Source organism: Heloderma suspectum, chromosome 9 (assembly GCF_057233095.1).
Source record: "Heloderma suspectum isolate Gila_16-S chromosome 9, 16-S_ref, whole genome shotgun sequence".
Classification (NCBI taxonomy): domain Eukaryota; kingdom Metazoa; phylum Chordata; class Lepidosauria; order Squamata; family Helodermatidae; genus Heloderma; species Heloderma suspectum.
Window position 1 is genome coordinate 5,725,039 of NC_139466.1, and position 15,532 is coordinate 5,740,570.

A 15,532-nucleotide genomic window follows, 5' to 3' on the forward strand; every position below is an offset into this window, starting at 1 on the left:
TTACTACCCGAATGTATGGAAACCTTTAACACGATGCTCAGGGCTGTCGCGATAGCGTCCTGCTTTTGCTTCTACTATTTATACCGAGATGACATCGTGAGGTTCTTTTCGTCTCCTCGTCTCTTCTTCCACGTTCACGGGCGCTCGTAGAAGAGTGGCGAGCACCATGGAGCAAAGCCACGCCGTTCCTGGGAATATGTCATTCCGGCTGTAAAAGCAGGAGCGGGAACCGCCGCCGGGGTGGGGGCGGTAATCGCGTCAACTTCGCCGCCGGGGAAAGCAGGCGAGGGCACGTGAGAACGCGCGGGCGCGTGGCGCTCCAACAGGGCAGCATCTGGGGCACGTGAGAACGCGCCTGCGGGGTGGCGGCCGGAGCCGGCACCGCTTGGCTCCACGCCAGCCTTGCGGCGGGGCCCTACGCACGGCGGCTCCGGCGCAGCCCGATCCTACGCCCGTTTCCTCGGAAGCAAGCCCGACCCGCTGCCCGGAACGTATGCACGGGGTCGCCAGCAACGCCTTCGGTCGCAATCCTACGTACGCCGGGCGGGCGGGCGGGCGGGCGGGCGGGCGGGCGGACGGGGACTGAGCGGGGCTGCCTCGCGAACAAGCGTGCGCACGCGCGGGCTCATGCGAGCCTTCGCGACTCCCTGCCAGGCAGAAACGCCCGGAGCCAGAAAGCGGAGCGGGACTCGTGCCTGCGCGGCGCGCTTCCTCGCAAGTCGGCAGCGCCGCCGCAAAAGGGAAGCGGGGCGCGCGGAGGGAAGCCGCCGGACCTCCCCCGCCCAGCAGGACGCAGCCCCGCGCGCGATGGTTCCCTGCCTGCGCCTGTGCGGGCAGCCCCGGCCCCGCGCGCTTCGGCACAGGGGGAAAGAAAAGGCGGCGGCGCGGGGTGGCGGCGCGGGGCGGGGCGGGCTCCCCTCTTGCGCGGGTCCCTGCCAATCAGCCCCCGCAGGCGGAGCCGCCTCCTCCTCGGCCCCCCCCGCCCGGGGGGCCCCGCCCCCTCGCCGCTCATGCATATGCAAACGCGGGCATAATCGGCGGCCAATGGCGCGCGCGTTCTGGTCACATGCTCCCCTCCCGGCCGGGGGAGGAGGCGGCCGCAGCGGCGGCTCAGGGAAGAGAAGTTGAGAGCGTCTCAGTGAGGGCAGCTCGCGCGGAGGAGCCGCACACGCACGCAGGAGCGGCGCTGGCGGGGCGGGGGGCGGCCGGAGAAGGCGGCGGCGGCACAGCGGCGAGGCCGGGGGGCGGCCGGGGGGGCAGACCTTGGGCAGGCGGGGGAGGCTGAGGCTGGGCAGGCTGCGCCGCCGCCGCCGTCGCCCCGTGCCGCAGGGCTCGCCCGGACCATGCCGATCCTCCTTTTCCTCATAGACACGTCCGCCTCCATGAACCAGCGGGCGTATCTGGGCACCAGCTACCTGGATATCGCCAAGGGCGCCGTCGAGCTCTTCATGAAGGTGGGGCCCGCGCAGAGGCTGCTCGCGCGCCCCCCGCTCCCCCCTCCCCCCTCCCTCGCTCGGCCTGACGTGTCCCTCCGAAACGCGCACACACACGCCCGTGTCGCCCATCTCCACGATAATCAGCATTGTTTCCAAAATGTCTCCGCAGCTGCGCGCCCGGGACCCGGCCAGCCGCGGCGACAGGTACATGCTGGTCACCTTCGACGAGGCGCCTTATTGCATCAAGGTAAGGAAAAGGGGGCGGTGGGGGGACCCGCCTCCCTGCCTCCGTTTTATTCTCCGTCTCTCCTCTCCTCTCCTCCCCCCACCCGCCGTTGGCGAGCTATTCCCCCAGCGTGTTTTTCCACCCGCGCCCCCACCCGCACCTCCTCCTCCGCACCCCGCGCCAGCCTGCCCCCGGCCCGGCCTGGCCTGGCCCGGCCCGGCCAGGCGCAGCAGCCCCGGGGGCGCAGCCTGCGAAGATGGCGGACATTTTGCTTTTGTATGGAGGCGAGCGAGAGGCTGAGGGCGCTGCTGAGATGGAGGAGGGAGGAGGAGGAGGAGGAGTGGAGAGCGGCCGAGCGGCCGACCCGCCCGCCGCTGCCGCCACCACGCGGCGCCTCCCCTCACGCCTCAGCCCGCCCCGCGGCGCCGACGTGGGGAGGGGCGGGCGGACCGGCGCGGCCCGGCCCGGCCCGCCCGCCTGCCTCCGTCACGTCGCCCTCCCATCGCAGGGCTGGGTGGGTTTCTCCTCATCTTCCTCTCTTTTGGGGGAGGGGAGGGTCCAGCGATCACCCCCCCCCTTGAAAGGGAGGGAGTCCAGAAGTTAAACTGAAATAGAATTGCAGTTCGCGTGTGTATATATACACACACGCACGCACACACGAGGTATCCACGCAGTATGTACCCTAAGGGGAAGGGGGTCTAGAAATCTCCCACAACTGAAGTACCGCTTCTGGGGTGCCTCCAAGGTGGACCCTAGTGGTCAGCAGCCACCTTGAGAGTTGTTTCAGGCAAAGATGGGATGTACATGCTTCTGGTAGCAGTCCTATCTATACACACACACAAGTATGCACACAGTGTGTATCCAGAGGCCTAATTAAGGGGCAGGGGGTCTAAAATCACACACAGTTGGAGTGTTGCTTCTCCTGTATTGCCTCCAAGGTGGTCAGCGCAAGGTGGTCCGCGCAAGGTGGTCCCTACTGATCAGCAGCTGCCTTGAGAGTTGCTTTATGCAAAGATGGAATCTACATGCTTCTGGTAGCAGTCCTATACACATAGACAAGTATGTACACAGAATGTATCCAGAGGTCTAATTAAGGAGCCGGGAGTCTAAAATCCCACACAACTGGAGTATTGCTTCTCCTGTGTTGCCTCCGAAGTGGGGCTCCGTTGTGGTTAGCAGCCGCCTTGAGGGTTGTTTCATGTAAAGGCGGGATATAAAAGCCTCTGGTAGCAATCCTGTATGTACTTATATTTAGGAGTGTGATCCATATTCAGTTCAGTGTCCCAGTGGGCAAGTTTATGGATGCTCTATTAATGAAATAAATGGAGGCGGCTCATACTTTGTGTTCTCTCGGCACCTCTTGTCATCACTCCTAAATCCTTCCTGCCAAGGATTTCCTCTTATCTATAAGTCCCTCTTGGTTTATGTTTTTTAGACCATAAGCCTACAGACAGGCCCAGTCATTCTATTTCTGTGCAGTGCCTAGCACGTGTTACGTGCTTGTATAAATCATAATCCTGTATTTCTTACCACCCCCACCAAAAGGAACCTGCAGGAACCTCTCAAATCTACACTTTCCCAGTTCTTTTCCCTACACCTCCTTTGCAGAAGTTTATACAAGAGCAGCCATGCAAGGGTGAATGAAGAACAATGTGGGATTCCCTGCCCCTCAGTGACATGTTGAATTCTCCCTTCTCTTCCATGTTGTCTGGTAACAAAATCATGCTGTCCCCATGTGATAGCACAACATGTATTTCTATTACTTCACATTATGGGGGAGAGGAGGGAAAAGTGGACACAGGGTTCCCATTTTGCGGGGAGGGGCAGTTCTATGTTCTTCATTGCTCCTGAGGGCAGAACTACATGTAATCTATGTGATATGCTTTCTCCCACAAGGTGTTCCCCACCTAATCCATTTGCTCCTCCTGAGCCCCAGAGACATATGTCTCCCAGACTGTGCCTTTGCTTCAGAGAGAGTTCACTCCCCAGGCTTCTGTTCCTTCACAATGTTTGTTATTGTTGCCAAACCATCCTTTCCTCTTCCGGCAAAAGCAGGAGAGCTTTTCCATAGACAGTATATTAGTGTCTTACATTAGGGTCTTAATTAGTATTTTGATCAGTAGAGGTCCTTTCTAATATATACTTCCCAACTGTGGCTGTTGAGGATCAACTGTAAGGATCGCTGCCTCTTTCTGAGAAAGACAAACTGCCACTATTGATTTCTACATGTTAATTCCTTCAGATTTGTACAAAGCATAAATATGCATGTTGCCTGAGGTTGACATCAAGCATTGCAAATCTTACCTTTATTTGGGATATTCTCAGAACAGCCAGATGAAGAAGAAAGAAGGATTTCATTGTAGCGTGTTTCAAAAATGTTTTCTATCCCAAGACGCCCTTGTGCAGTACAAGAAGATGGAGACAGGAAAGAGTGTTTGACTTTAGCAACAGTAATAGCAGTTATTCGAGCAGCATTCAGGAGTCTGCCCCTTTTAACCTTTCCTCCTTGGGGAATTTAGCAGAAAATGGGTAAATTATAGTTGCTGTTATGCCTTCATTTTGGAACTTTTAACAGCACTTGGGAGGTTGGTCCTGCCTTTGTGTTCTGTCCTCCTCTCACGCTGCTTCCTGAATAACATTTTCTGTGCATCCTTGTCAGTTGCACTTGTGCAAAGCAGTTATGAATTCCTGCTGTTACAGCTTGATCTGTTTACCTATTTGCTCTTGCTATTAGCTCAAGCATACTGGAAAAGCTTGTCAGATATCCTGGAGAATCAGTGACTAACTGGGGTCTAGATTTCTTAATTGCTGCTTAGGTTTTTTTATCTTGGGTTGATGCTGATCTAGAATAGGCTTTAGTTAAGTTCAGAGAGACTGTATAGGTTTAGTTAAAACCCCCGATCACTGCCTCCTCTGCAAATAAACTGAAGAGTGGTATTTGCAGCTGGGATAGCAATGCTTTTTAAAATTACTTGTTGATATGATGTTTTTAGTTTTCAAAAGTGTTTCACTATCTTTTGCTTTGTCATTTTTACAGCCACCTCTATATTTCAAGAAGAACTGAGTCAGAAATAGTGGCTTGCTCAAGGCCACCCACTGAGTCCATGGTTGAATTTGAACATGGGTCTGAACACAAGACCGTAGTGGTTTTCGTCTTGTGCTGATTGAAACCAAGGAACATGATGCCGCTTTTTTTCCAGCAACAAATTGTACACTTTAAAAGTACAATCAGCTCTCTTAAAACACAAAAAACACTTGGCAATCCTCTCCCACTTTCTGTTCATGTCCCCAAACAGTTACCTTTAATTTCTTCTTTCCTATTCATCCTTCTGATTAAATGGAATTGACTTGAGGTTGTTAGAGGCCTCCCAGTTCATCAGTACTTCATAGTGTGATTCAGAAGATACTGAAATGCCCTTTTATTTCTTACACTGGTTCAGTACTTGAATATGGCACTCTCTCCCCAATACACTGCAAAAATACAAACAGGATTGGGAATTAATTTGTATGTCTCTGTTATAAAGGCTGTGATGGATACCAGTATTTTGAGAGAGAAAAAATAGAAGAAAAACATCAAATGCCTTGTCAACTTCAAATACAAACACAGAGTACACGTAAAATGGTGATTGCTGCAATGACTGATGAAGCCAAGTACTGGCTTCAGTACTCCACACAGTTGCGTTGCAACAGTTGAGCAAGGTTATGGTATGGTTGCATCCTTAGCAGGAGATGCTTATAGGATGAGCACAGTCTCACAACCTCAGGAAATACTTGCACATCTTGTGCATTACCTGTTCCCATCACCCATGTTCTGTATGAATGTGCTCTCATGGTGTTTAACTATAATGCAATTAGCTAGCCTGTGAGAAAAGGGCAACTACGCATAACTCTTGGGCAGCTCTTTGGCAAGACATGCAGTTCCCCAAGTGTACTGTGAGCTTTGCTTGTATTTAGTGGAGAGTCTAGCCCACCTGAAGCTGATGACGTGATATATTTTTCCCCCTTCCAGCTTAAGAGAACTGCCAGTTTCAGTTGAGCTCATCTTCATTTTTGACTATTCCGCCTTGCTATAGTTGTGAGCAGTGGCTATCAAAGAAATAACCTAGGGAGGACAAGAAGCCATCTTACTTTTAGCAGCCATTGCTGCAGATAGTTTTTACCTTCTTCCTTTCTCCCCTGCGGGGGCCCCCCCCCACCCCCCCGGCAAAACAGCAGTTTTGGAATCACGGTGGCAAGTTTTCATTTGTTCTGTGACTGCTGACACTTCATGGGGAAGAACTCGGAATAGGAGCAATATAGGCACAGTCTAGGAGGAAGGAGTTGTCTGTGGACATCCTTGCCAGTCCGCCTTTTTGCTTTGGAAGATGGCTAGATTGAATGGACTTATAAATAGCAGTGGCCAGTAGGAAAGGCTGTAGCTCGGTGGTGGAGCACATAGTTTGCATGCAAAAGGTCCTAGGTTAAATCCCTGGTGTCTCCAGGTAGAACTCCTGTCGGAATCCCTGGAGAGCCCCTCTCAGCCAGTGTAGTTAGTACTGAGCTGGATGGACCAGTGATATGATGTATAAGGCAGCGTCTGTTCCTTTGACATTTATGTCAATGCTCCCTTGGTCTGTAAAGATGGTTTTATTAGGCAGAAGTAAAAGTGGGGTCTTGCTGGTTTTGTGCGAGACCAAATTTCTATCTAGTCCAGCAATCTTTCTCTAATGGTAGCTAGTGATACACTCCTGGGAAAATCACTACAGGACTGGGTGGGACTAGCCATCCCCTTTTTTCCTTCCAAATCATGTGGTGATAAGGTATACTGCCTCTGTTCTGTGGAGGTTCCATTCTTGCCTATTGAAAGCCCTATACTCTTAAAAATTTTTTTTTTTTAAAAATTTCATTTCTATACCACCCAATAGCTAAAGCTCTCTGAGTGGTTCACAAATTTGTCTAATACTTAAGTTGTCTTTGGTGGTGGTCATCACTTCCAACTTGCAAGGAATTACTCAAGATCAGTAGGGATTTTGTGGATGCTTTCATTTCAATTGAATCTTTAGCCAGTCAATTTCATTGAATGACCCACATTCTGGTGGGTTGAGAGAGTAATTTATCTCCCATTTTCTTAACATGATTAAGAGGCTTCTTTGCATACCTTCGCTTTACAGTAACCTTTTTTTAGATGGGTTGTGTTTGTAGGCAGTCCTTTCAGTAGAAATCTAGTTCCCTGAAATCAGGAGGGTTCTTTGGGAGTTTTAGATGCACAGAAGTCTGTTGGATGCCACTGTGTAAAAGGTAGGCTAGTAGGATACAGTGAAGCGTTCATTATCCACCCTTCTGTTCAGATCTGATTATTTGAATTCACTGTACTTCATTCTCCCCAAAATGCTGACCTGCAATCTGTTCAGAAGGTTTTGAACATCCCAGTGCTTGGGAGATGGGATGCGCAGCATTGTGTGAGTCTGGCCAGGCCTTTAGGGTGCCTAGTGCTCTTCCATCCATATAGAATTGGGATATAAATATTCAAAGCCTTACAAGAATAAGAAGCAACACTATATTTTTCTGAAATGCCTCCTTTCCTTTCACTGCCTGAAGTGAAAAGTCATCCCTGTGTCATTCCCTGTTCACATTTGCAAAGTATTGTTCCTCTGGCAGATGTGACAGGACCACTTTGGACGACAAATTGTCCAACCCACTGGATCCATTTTCATTATGTTATGGGGATCACACAACTGCTTTCTTTACAAAGGCAAATGTGCTATTTAATACATGAGCAATAAGGTGTTCCAGAGAAAGCCCTCCAAAGCCAGACAGGCATGGTGTAGTTGTAACTGGCATGCAGTAGAAGAGTGGCAGGATAAGGAGTATGTTGAAGTACTATCTTGTGGTTTCTCATTTTTTAGCAGAAACTATCCATGTCCTTTCAAGCTCTTCTTCCCCTTTCTCTTGAAAGCTCAGATAATTATTCTGCGGGAATACTATGGATTCTGTGTTGGATCAGTAGTGGTCCACAATGATACCAAAACATTTGGGGGTAAACTGAAACTGCATGCAGTTCTTGCAGAGCAAAAATGTACAGGAATTAGCAATTCACAGCACAGAGAAATAGAGGGTGGCATAGGAGGAAGAGTGAACGCTTGTGAAAGAAACAAGTCTTTGGGAAGATAGCAGTACTGACGTGCTAAGAAATGTAGGGAAAGGGCTTTGCAAAGGCTGATTGTGATGCCTCAGTTTTGGACATGAACATTTTGGCAGCAAGTAATGCGCACTAATGTTAATGTGTGTCTGGAGCTCCAAAATGGATTTTGTTCTCCCCCTCCTGGTCTACTGGATTTTGTGCTGCCTTGGTCTCTTAAAAGGGCTGGCTAGCAACACTTGTTCTGGCTGGTCTCTCCGGATCTGTCATTGGAAAGTTCTTTTGAATCTCTGGTCAGGATAACTTCCTGTTTTTTCTAAATCTGCTTGCTTCTTATGCCTGGAAATGGAGTAGACATTCCTTATGTAAGTGACTGCTGAAAGTGGAACTTCATTCCTTTATCCCTTCTTGGGCTAAGCAGCCTTCTCTCCATAAAGGAGCGCAGGTCTGTCATAGATGACTAGTTCTAGGTGGTTCTCCCTTTGTATAACTTGCAAGAGTGTCTGCTGTTGTGTTCTCAGTGGCTCTGCCATCAGGAATATTTAATTCTTGGGCATTGCTGAAACTTGGGGGGGGGGGGTGTTCTTACGTGGAGGATTGCATGTAGAATTCTTTTGTGAAGTTGACTTTATTAATTATGTAGTATTCCATTAATTATATGGAATAGCATAAGCCAAAGACCAGTTCCTGTCCAAGTTGCTTACAGTCCAAAGTTCAGGTGTAAATTCAGCTCCTAGGTTAGTCTTTTTATATTAGTATTTGGGGAGACATTTCTTGTGCCAGCAAAGAGCTCTTCATCCACCCCACACCCAACCTTAATATTTTCATTTCAATGTTTCTGGTGCCTAAAGGCACCTGGCCATGAACAGTTCTTCTAAAGAATAAAGCAACCAGGGCAAGTGTAGAATTGGGTTAAGATCAAAGCAAACTACAAGGCTATTCAGAAATTAGCTTGACAGAAGAAGTCTTAAATATGCCTGCTAATTCTAATGTTTTTTGAGGGGGTGAGCTGAAAAGTTTCATTTATAAATTCCTCTGGAGGTCAGTCTATCTCTAGGCTCTGCAACATTTGTTTGTGATCGTGGTGCAAGTGCCATCTTTGTAACTCCGGGGGTGCAGTTCTCCTGTCTTGAAGACTGAACCTTTTTTCTCCCATTGCTTCCTTACTCCCTTTTGGGATGGTTAAACCTTGCAGAGGCCATATTGAATTTCCATTTCCTGAGTAGCAGGAAGATGAAGCCCAGATACTGGGAGCATAGACTTGTATCCTTGAGTAAGGGATTGTATTGATGTTGAGAGGCTGTGGGCCCGATGTTGCTTTTGTTGGTAGAATGGCTTTAGTTGCTTAAAATGGCTCACATGCAAACATAGCTTAATAAAGTAGGTGCCTTTTTTTAAGGGCATATTCAGCTTTGTAGCAAGGAGAGGTCACTTGGAGCACTGAGGGTGAACAGACATTCACTTAGTAATGGAAATGCAACTAGCTATTCAGAGAATACTAGAAGTGAGAAGAGCTTTGCACGATTGAGTCTGGATGCTATGTATTTGACAGCGCCAGCTTCTGTGTGAGTGGGGTGGGTGGAGGTGGGATAGTGAATTGTTTGGCTTAGATGTCAGTTCCTTAACTAACCAAAAAGCACCTGAATGTAACACTTGTATGCTGTAAAAAAGTAAAGGGTTGACTTGTGATTCTGGCAAACTTGGAGGGATAAAGTGGTGTGTTCCCCTTCATGGGTGTCTGAGGGAGGCAGCAGGCACATTCTGTGCAAGCATTTTTCTGTTTGGATACAGTGATCATTGGTCTTTGCTTCTGGTCGCTAATGGGTGTAACCCTAAAGTACTCTTTGTATTGCCACTGAACTATTGTCATGGTGGCTCTGGAACCTAGTGAATACTACTGGCATAGGCTTTGTCCGGGAATGATATTAAAGGCAAAACTGAAGTACTTTGGCCACATCATGAGAAGACAGGACACCCTGGAGAAGATGCTGATGCTAGGGAAAGTGGAAGGCAAAAGGAAGAGGGGACGACCAAGGGCAAGATGGATGGATGATATTCTGGAGGTGACGGACTCGACCTTGGGGGAGCTGGGGGTGGCGACGGCCGACAGGAAGCTCTGGCGTGGGCTAGTCCATGAAGTCACGAAGAGTCAGAAGCAACTGAACGAATAAACGACAAAGGCTTTGTCCACTCTTCATTGGCTATTTACGGTGTAGCATGTGGGGTTCAATAATACATAGTGCAGGACCTGTTCTGACAAATAGGGCTGTGGTGCTTGCTGATACACCAGTATTTTAAAATGTGTTGCTGTTTTAGGAAATTCCTCAGTCTTTGTGTCAGGAGCAATTCTAGGAGGAGATGAAGTTTGAAAACTTGCTGCAAGAGCAAAGATTTTGTTACATGTAGCTAAAGAGGGGGTAAATCTTAAGACTAATTTATTGGATATAGATATGCTTGCAGCTGAAATCAGCAAGAACAGTAAGAAAGATTGTAGGGCACTATTCTGTGGCTGATTCCCAGGAAATATAGCAAGTGAGATGCTCAAGTCGACAACTGTGTGTGGCAAAAGCAAGATTGCAGACAAGGCCTAAGACGACTTTAAACTGTAAATAGCAGTTTAAATAGTTTGTGGGTCACTCTGACAGTACTTGAGTGACTAGTGTACTAAAACAAAGCTTGAACTTGAAATGGCATTCCCTATAGACTTTCAGCATAGAGTCTTCTTGATTTAACCTGTAGTGCCTGTTCCTGGCTATTCTTGGCTGTCACAGTAGTTAGTGTTTAACTACTTGTGGGATTCCTGATTTTCCTCCCTAATCTAAAACTTTCCTGCTTTGCTTCTGTGAATCTGTGGCAGAAAGGGATTTCAAGTTTTCCTACTCCAATTTTAGTCTCTCCCACTCTGATTTGCAAGCTCTGGGGTGCTGATAGGTGATGTGGAAGGCCTCTGTTGTTACCAGACGTGGTGGTGTGTCCATCTGTTTGGGTGTGTGACTTTTAATGAATGCTTGAAAAACTAGGTGCTGCAGGTATTCAAGGAGCCCCATTTGCTACAAGCCATTCATTAAAACTCACCCATGAAATTCTTATGTAATTGCAAAGTGGCATGTTGTTAATCTGCTGAGACAAGAGCCTGCTGAAGCATTAACGCATCGTTGGCTTGCAGAAAGTGGGTCTCCAGAAGGCTTAAAAACTGTCCATTGGACTAGAGCTCTGAGGGAGGGGGATATGCAAGCCTCTCTTTGGCAATTTGCCTATTTTAAATAATTGCCCCTCCTTGTTTGTTTTTCTGGCTCTCAATCCATAGTCACGCCTCTGTGGTTATTTTTCTCTGCTGGTAGGAACACTGTTGTATCATGCAGTGTTGCTTGCGAAGCACTGACCTTTAGCAACTTGAAATCAAAGTTTGTCAACTCGCTTTTTTTTTTCTTGTCAGATGCTGACGACTGGGTGAGAGGCTTTGTCTCCTCTTAAAAGAACTACAGAGTGCAATGGATTAATGTAGCCTCTTGTCATGTGGAAACTGATTATAACCAAGTGGCAAATGGCCATCATGAAAACCTCAGATCACCGATCTGTCTGTCTCATAGTTGTTTCCTTCTCGGTGATTAGGCATCACCCATGATGGGGCAAATACTGGAACTGGATAGTGATCCACTAGATTTTCTCACGTGGTTGTTCCTAACCTTATTTGGGTGCTTTAGGCAAGAGGGAGACACCAGAACTTCAGCTGTTTCTTAGTTCACTGCTATCTTGCCAGCTCCTAATAAGGTTGCCTGACTGATATCTAGTAACCCCTCTAGTATGGTGTGTAGTACCTGCTATCAAACAAATAGACTCTCGCACGTCCTGGGGTACCCTGTGGCTGTATTTGGGATCCTGTCAGCCAGTTGGAGGCAGGCACACAACTACCTAGATTTCTACTGGCTGAGGTAATGGAGAGGAGAGAGAGTTGAACACTCTGCCTCCTGACCCAGAAAAGCATTACACACAATATGAACTAGTTTTCTAATGTCTGTTTTGTACTTCTGCAAACCTTGGGGTTCCTCCAAGCCTGCTGCTACCTCCCTCTTGTGCATGGATGGCGCCATTTTGGTTATACAAGGACTGGCGCTCAGAGAATGGATTTCACTATTGCTGTGTGCGATAGCAGAGTGGGAGAAATTTTGGGGTCACAGTAGGTGACACTGTACATAAGGGCATGCTGCGCAAATCCACTGCAACATGATACCGCCATTTTAGAAACTGCTTCTTGCACTTCAAGATTGGAGCTAAAGTATCAGGTCATCAGTTTGGGGAAACTTCCCTATGAATTGGCCCTCTAAGAAATGTACAACATGGGTCATACTAGCAGTGAGAATGTTGGCTGCTTAGAGACTAATATTTTGTCCAGATCTTATATTGCCAGGGAGTGGGTGTGTAAGCGAAGACTTTAGCATGCCAAGCACTGAATTTTAAAAAATAAGTAAAGATGCTGCCCTAATTTTCAAAAATAGTGCCATAGTTAAGACAGGTTGTGATTTGTGGGGCACTGGGTTCATTGCTACTGGGTGGGGAGGTGTGAAGTCACTGGCCACTAGAAGCTCCTCCTTAGACCTCTTTTAGTCTCTCAACTGTCAAGCAAATACTGTTCTTGCTGCTTAAAGATTTTCTGCATGTTGAGGACTAGGAAACTTAAAACAATTCTATGATATGCAGTCATGGAGTGGAGCGTGGTTGAACATAGTGGATCTGAGCCACACCTGGTCCAGTGATAACTGCTTCTGAGAGTAGTGAAAGATTGTCCTCCATCCAGTGGGGGATGTCAGGAAATGGGGAGGGTCTTTAGTGACCCAAGTAGAGATCATAGAGGAGTTTGCCTTTGTAAAAGTACAGGCATGTCACTAGGAGTTGGTTCATGTATGGTGTTCCCGTTTTTTCCCAGCACAAGAAAAACACCAGGGAAAGTTGTCTCATGCTCCATTGTTGTTCTTCAGGAACACACATCGGCTAGGACTCCGTTTGTTATCAAGTAGGGTGGTTTATTTGGCAGATGTTCCTACCCAGTAAATTTCATCAGTTTAACTTAATAGTACTGAAGGATTAGCAGTGATTCAAAGGCCCTTTGTAACTGTTCACTTAAATTAAACATTGGGATGGGTTCTGAAAGACGCTGCTAACAGTTGGGATGGGAAAAGTGCTGGGCAAGTTACTTTGTGCGGAAGTAAGAAATGGGCAAGTAGGAATACTTAGGACAGATGGGTGGTTCCACTCTGCGCTTACCTGAGTGAATGGTTCCGAAGAGTTTAACTGTCTCAGACCTGACATATTGACCAAAAAGAGCAATTATTTGTCTTGTAGGCTTTGCCACAAAGTAAGTGTGGACTTCTGCTCTTTCATAGGCTGGCTGGAAGGAAAACCATGCCACTTTTATGAATGAACTGAAAAATCTGCAAGCATCGGGATTGACGACCCTTGGACAGGCTCTTCGATCATCATTTGACCTGCTAAACCTCAACAGATTAGTGTCTGGAATAGACAACTATGGACAGGTAATGGATGCTGGCATTTAGTTCCCTTGCTTCACCATCTGAAAAATCTTCACAGCTCTTTTGTAAAGAGACTGAGAACAGTTGCTGATGTGCTTAAAAGAAATCAAGTAGGCTGCTTGGGGGAACCTGTTCATGCAACCACCAGACGCTGAAAATCTTGCCCTTTCCCCAACCTCAAGCTACTCTTGGCCTGTGCGTGCCCATCTTCCATCCCCTTGTAGACAGCCAGAAGGGATAGGAAATTGCAGCAGCCCCAGAGCCACTCCCCTGCTGGCTTTCTACAACTGGGAGTGAGCAAAGCTGAGATGCTGCTCCTTGATTTGGTCAGTTGGTAGAGAGCAGGAGGCTAGAACATGACAGCAGTAGAGCGTAAACCTGTTGCCCCAGTACTCCTGCTTTGTTTTGACCAGTATAGTGTAAACCTGGCTTGCTTTCTATTGTGTTTTTGACCACCTTATGTTCAAACATCTGCTTCTGTGAATTTGGTGACTTTTAATCAAGTTTGGGTGGTAGTTTCTATGCATCGCTAATGACACTTTTTCTGTGTTTTAAAATGTTGATGTGGATATATTTTTCTTCCTCTGTAGGGAAGGAATCCTTTCTTTTTGGAGCCCTCTATTTTAATTACCATTACTGATGGAAATAAACTGACAAATACTGCAGGTGTTCAAGAGGAGGTAAGATGTGCTGCTAAGCTTTAAAGTGCAAAATAGCTGCACTGAATATGACATGTTTGCTTGTTGGAAGGTTTAAAATACCCTTGACCTAATACTCTCTACGGTATTAAAGTGGCTTGGTGTGACTTAGAATTATGGATAACGGTCTTGTGCAGAATTATTTTTTGTATTTATGGTCCTGCTTTTCCTCCAGGGTGCTCAGGGATGTGGTACTTTTCAGCAGCTCTGTGAGAGACGTTAGACTGGGAGAACGTACGGATGTATACTGAGTCAGACAATTTGTCCATCTAGCTCAGTATTGTCTACACCAGACTTCCCCACCTGGTGCCCTCCAGATGTTTTGGACTACAACTCCCAGCATTCCTGGCCACTGGCCATACTTGCTGGGACTTACTGGAATTAAAGCCCCAAACATCTGGAAAGCACCAGTTGGGGATGACTGGTCTACACTGGTTTTGGTTCCCCAGGGTTTCAGTTAGGGGTCTTTCCTTGCCCTACCAGGAAATGCTAGGGATTGAACTTGGAGATTTGTGCATGCAAAGCATGTGCTCTACCATTGAGTTACAGCCTGTTCCCTAACTTGCCCAGGGTCTCCCTGAGAACTTCATAGCTAACCATCTGAAGCAAACACTTGAGCAGCTGCACCAAAGAAGAGATGGTGGAAATTAAATCTCTACCCAGTCTGTCATCTTCCCCATTTTCCATTGCTTCATGCCATAGACCACTGGATAGTTCATGGATATTAGTTGGGAACTTTAGCAGAAAATGGAACTTGCTACATGTGCTTTTTCAGGTTGGATCAAATATGTTTTAGCATTTTAGCAAAGTCTTTAGAATGTCTGTCTTTCTTTTTAGCTCCATCTTCCTTTGAATTCCCCCCTGCCTGGTAGCGAGCTCACCAAAGAACCATTTCGCTGGGATCAAAGGCTATTTGCCCTTGTGCTGCGCTTGCCTGGAGCCTCTTCAGTGGAACCTGAACAGTTAGGGAGTGTTCCCACAGATGACTCTGCTATCACACAAATGTGTGAAGTCACAGGAGGTAGCTGCTTTTTTTCTTACATTTTCTTAGCTTTCAAATTTAAGTCTGTCTACTTCGAAATAGTGAGGGATGTTAGTGCAGTCACAGATGAACATTCTCTGGCTCAGATTCCCATTGCATTTATAATTTAACATGCCCATGCCTAGGGCTGCATACAGATGTATGTACGATCTCCCTCTTCAGTACTGGGTTGCTTGGGACTGTGGCAGAGCTTCTCAAGGCATTTTAGTAGTAGTTTTATATTGCTTAATATAAAATCTGTAAGTGGTTACATATAAACATTAAAAATTGTATTTAAAATGCACTATTAAAAACAGTTTCAACTACAATAACAATAAAAAGCAATACAAGAAACAGTTTCTCTTTCTATCCTTTCCATGCGTTTTTGCTCGTTTCACGATCCGCTAGCTTCCCGTGCGCTAGTGGTGTGGCCTGCTAGCGTGCGAGCAGCCCTGTGCAAATTTGAATGATTGAGGTCCATGTTTCTATTCACATAAAGCTTTGT

At 47.3% G+C, this 15,532-nt stretch overlaps 1 protein-coding gene across 5 annotated transcripts in view; it reads left to right on the forward strand.

Annotated features, from left to right (window-relative positions):
• Nucleotides 1–1,142: 1,142 nt before the first annotated feature.
• Nucleotides 1,143–15,532, forward strand: part of LOC146338374 (integrator complex subunit 6-like) — a 33,324-nt gene continuing 18,934 nt past the window's right edge. For 4 of the 5 annotated variants that reach the window (XM_084813592.1, XM_084813594.1, XM_084813595.1 and 1 more), the window contains exons 1-5: nt 1,254–1,454; nt 1,606–1,683; nt 13,162–13,311; nt 13,899–13,988; nt 14,844–15,027. In XM_084813592.1, the coding sequence (XP_084669718.1) occupies nt 1,344–1,454; nt 1,606–1,683; nt 13,162–13,311; nt 13,899–13,988; nt 14,844–15,027 (613 nt within the window). In that variant the 5' untranslated portion in view covers nt 1,254–1,343. Of the gene's footprint in view, nt 1,455–1,605; nt 1,684–13,161; nt 13,312–13,898; nt 13,989–14,843; nt 15,028–15,532 lie in introns of all 5 variants that reach the window. The other variant, XM_084813597.1, reaches the window with a different exon arrangement.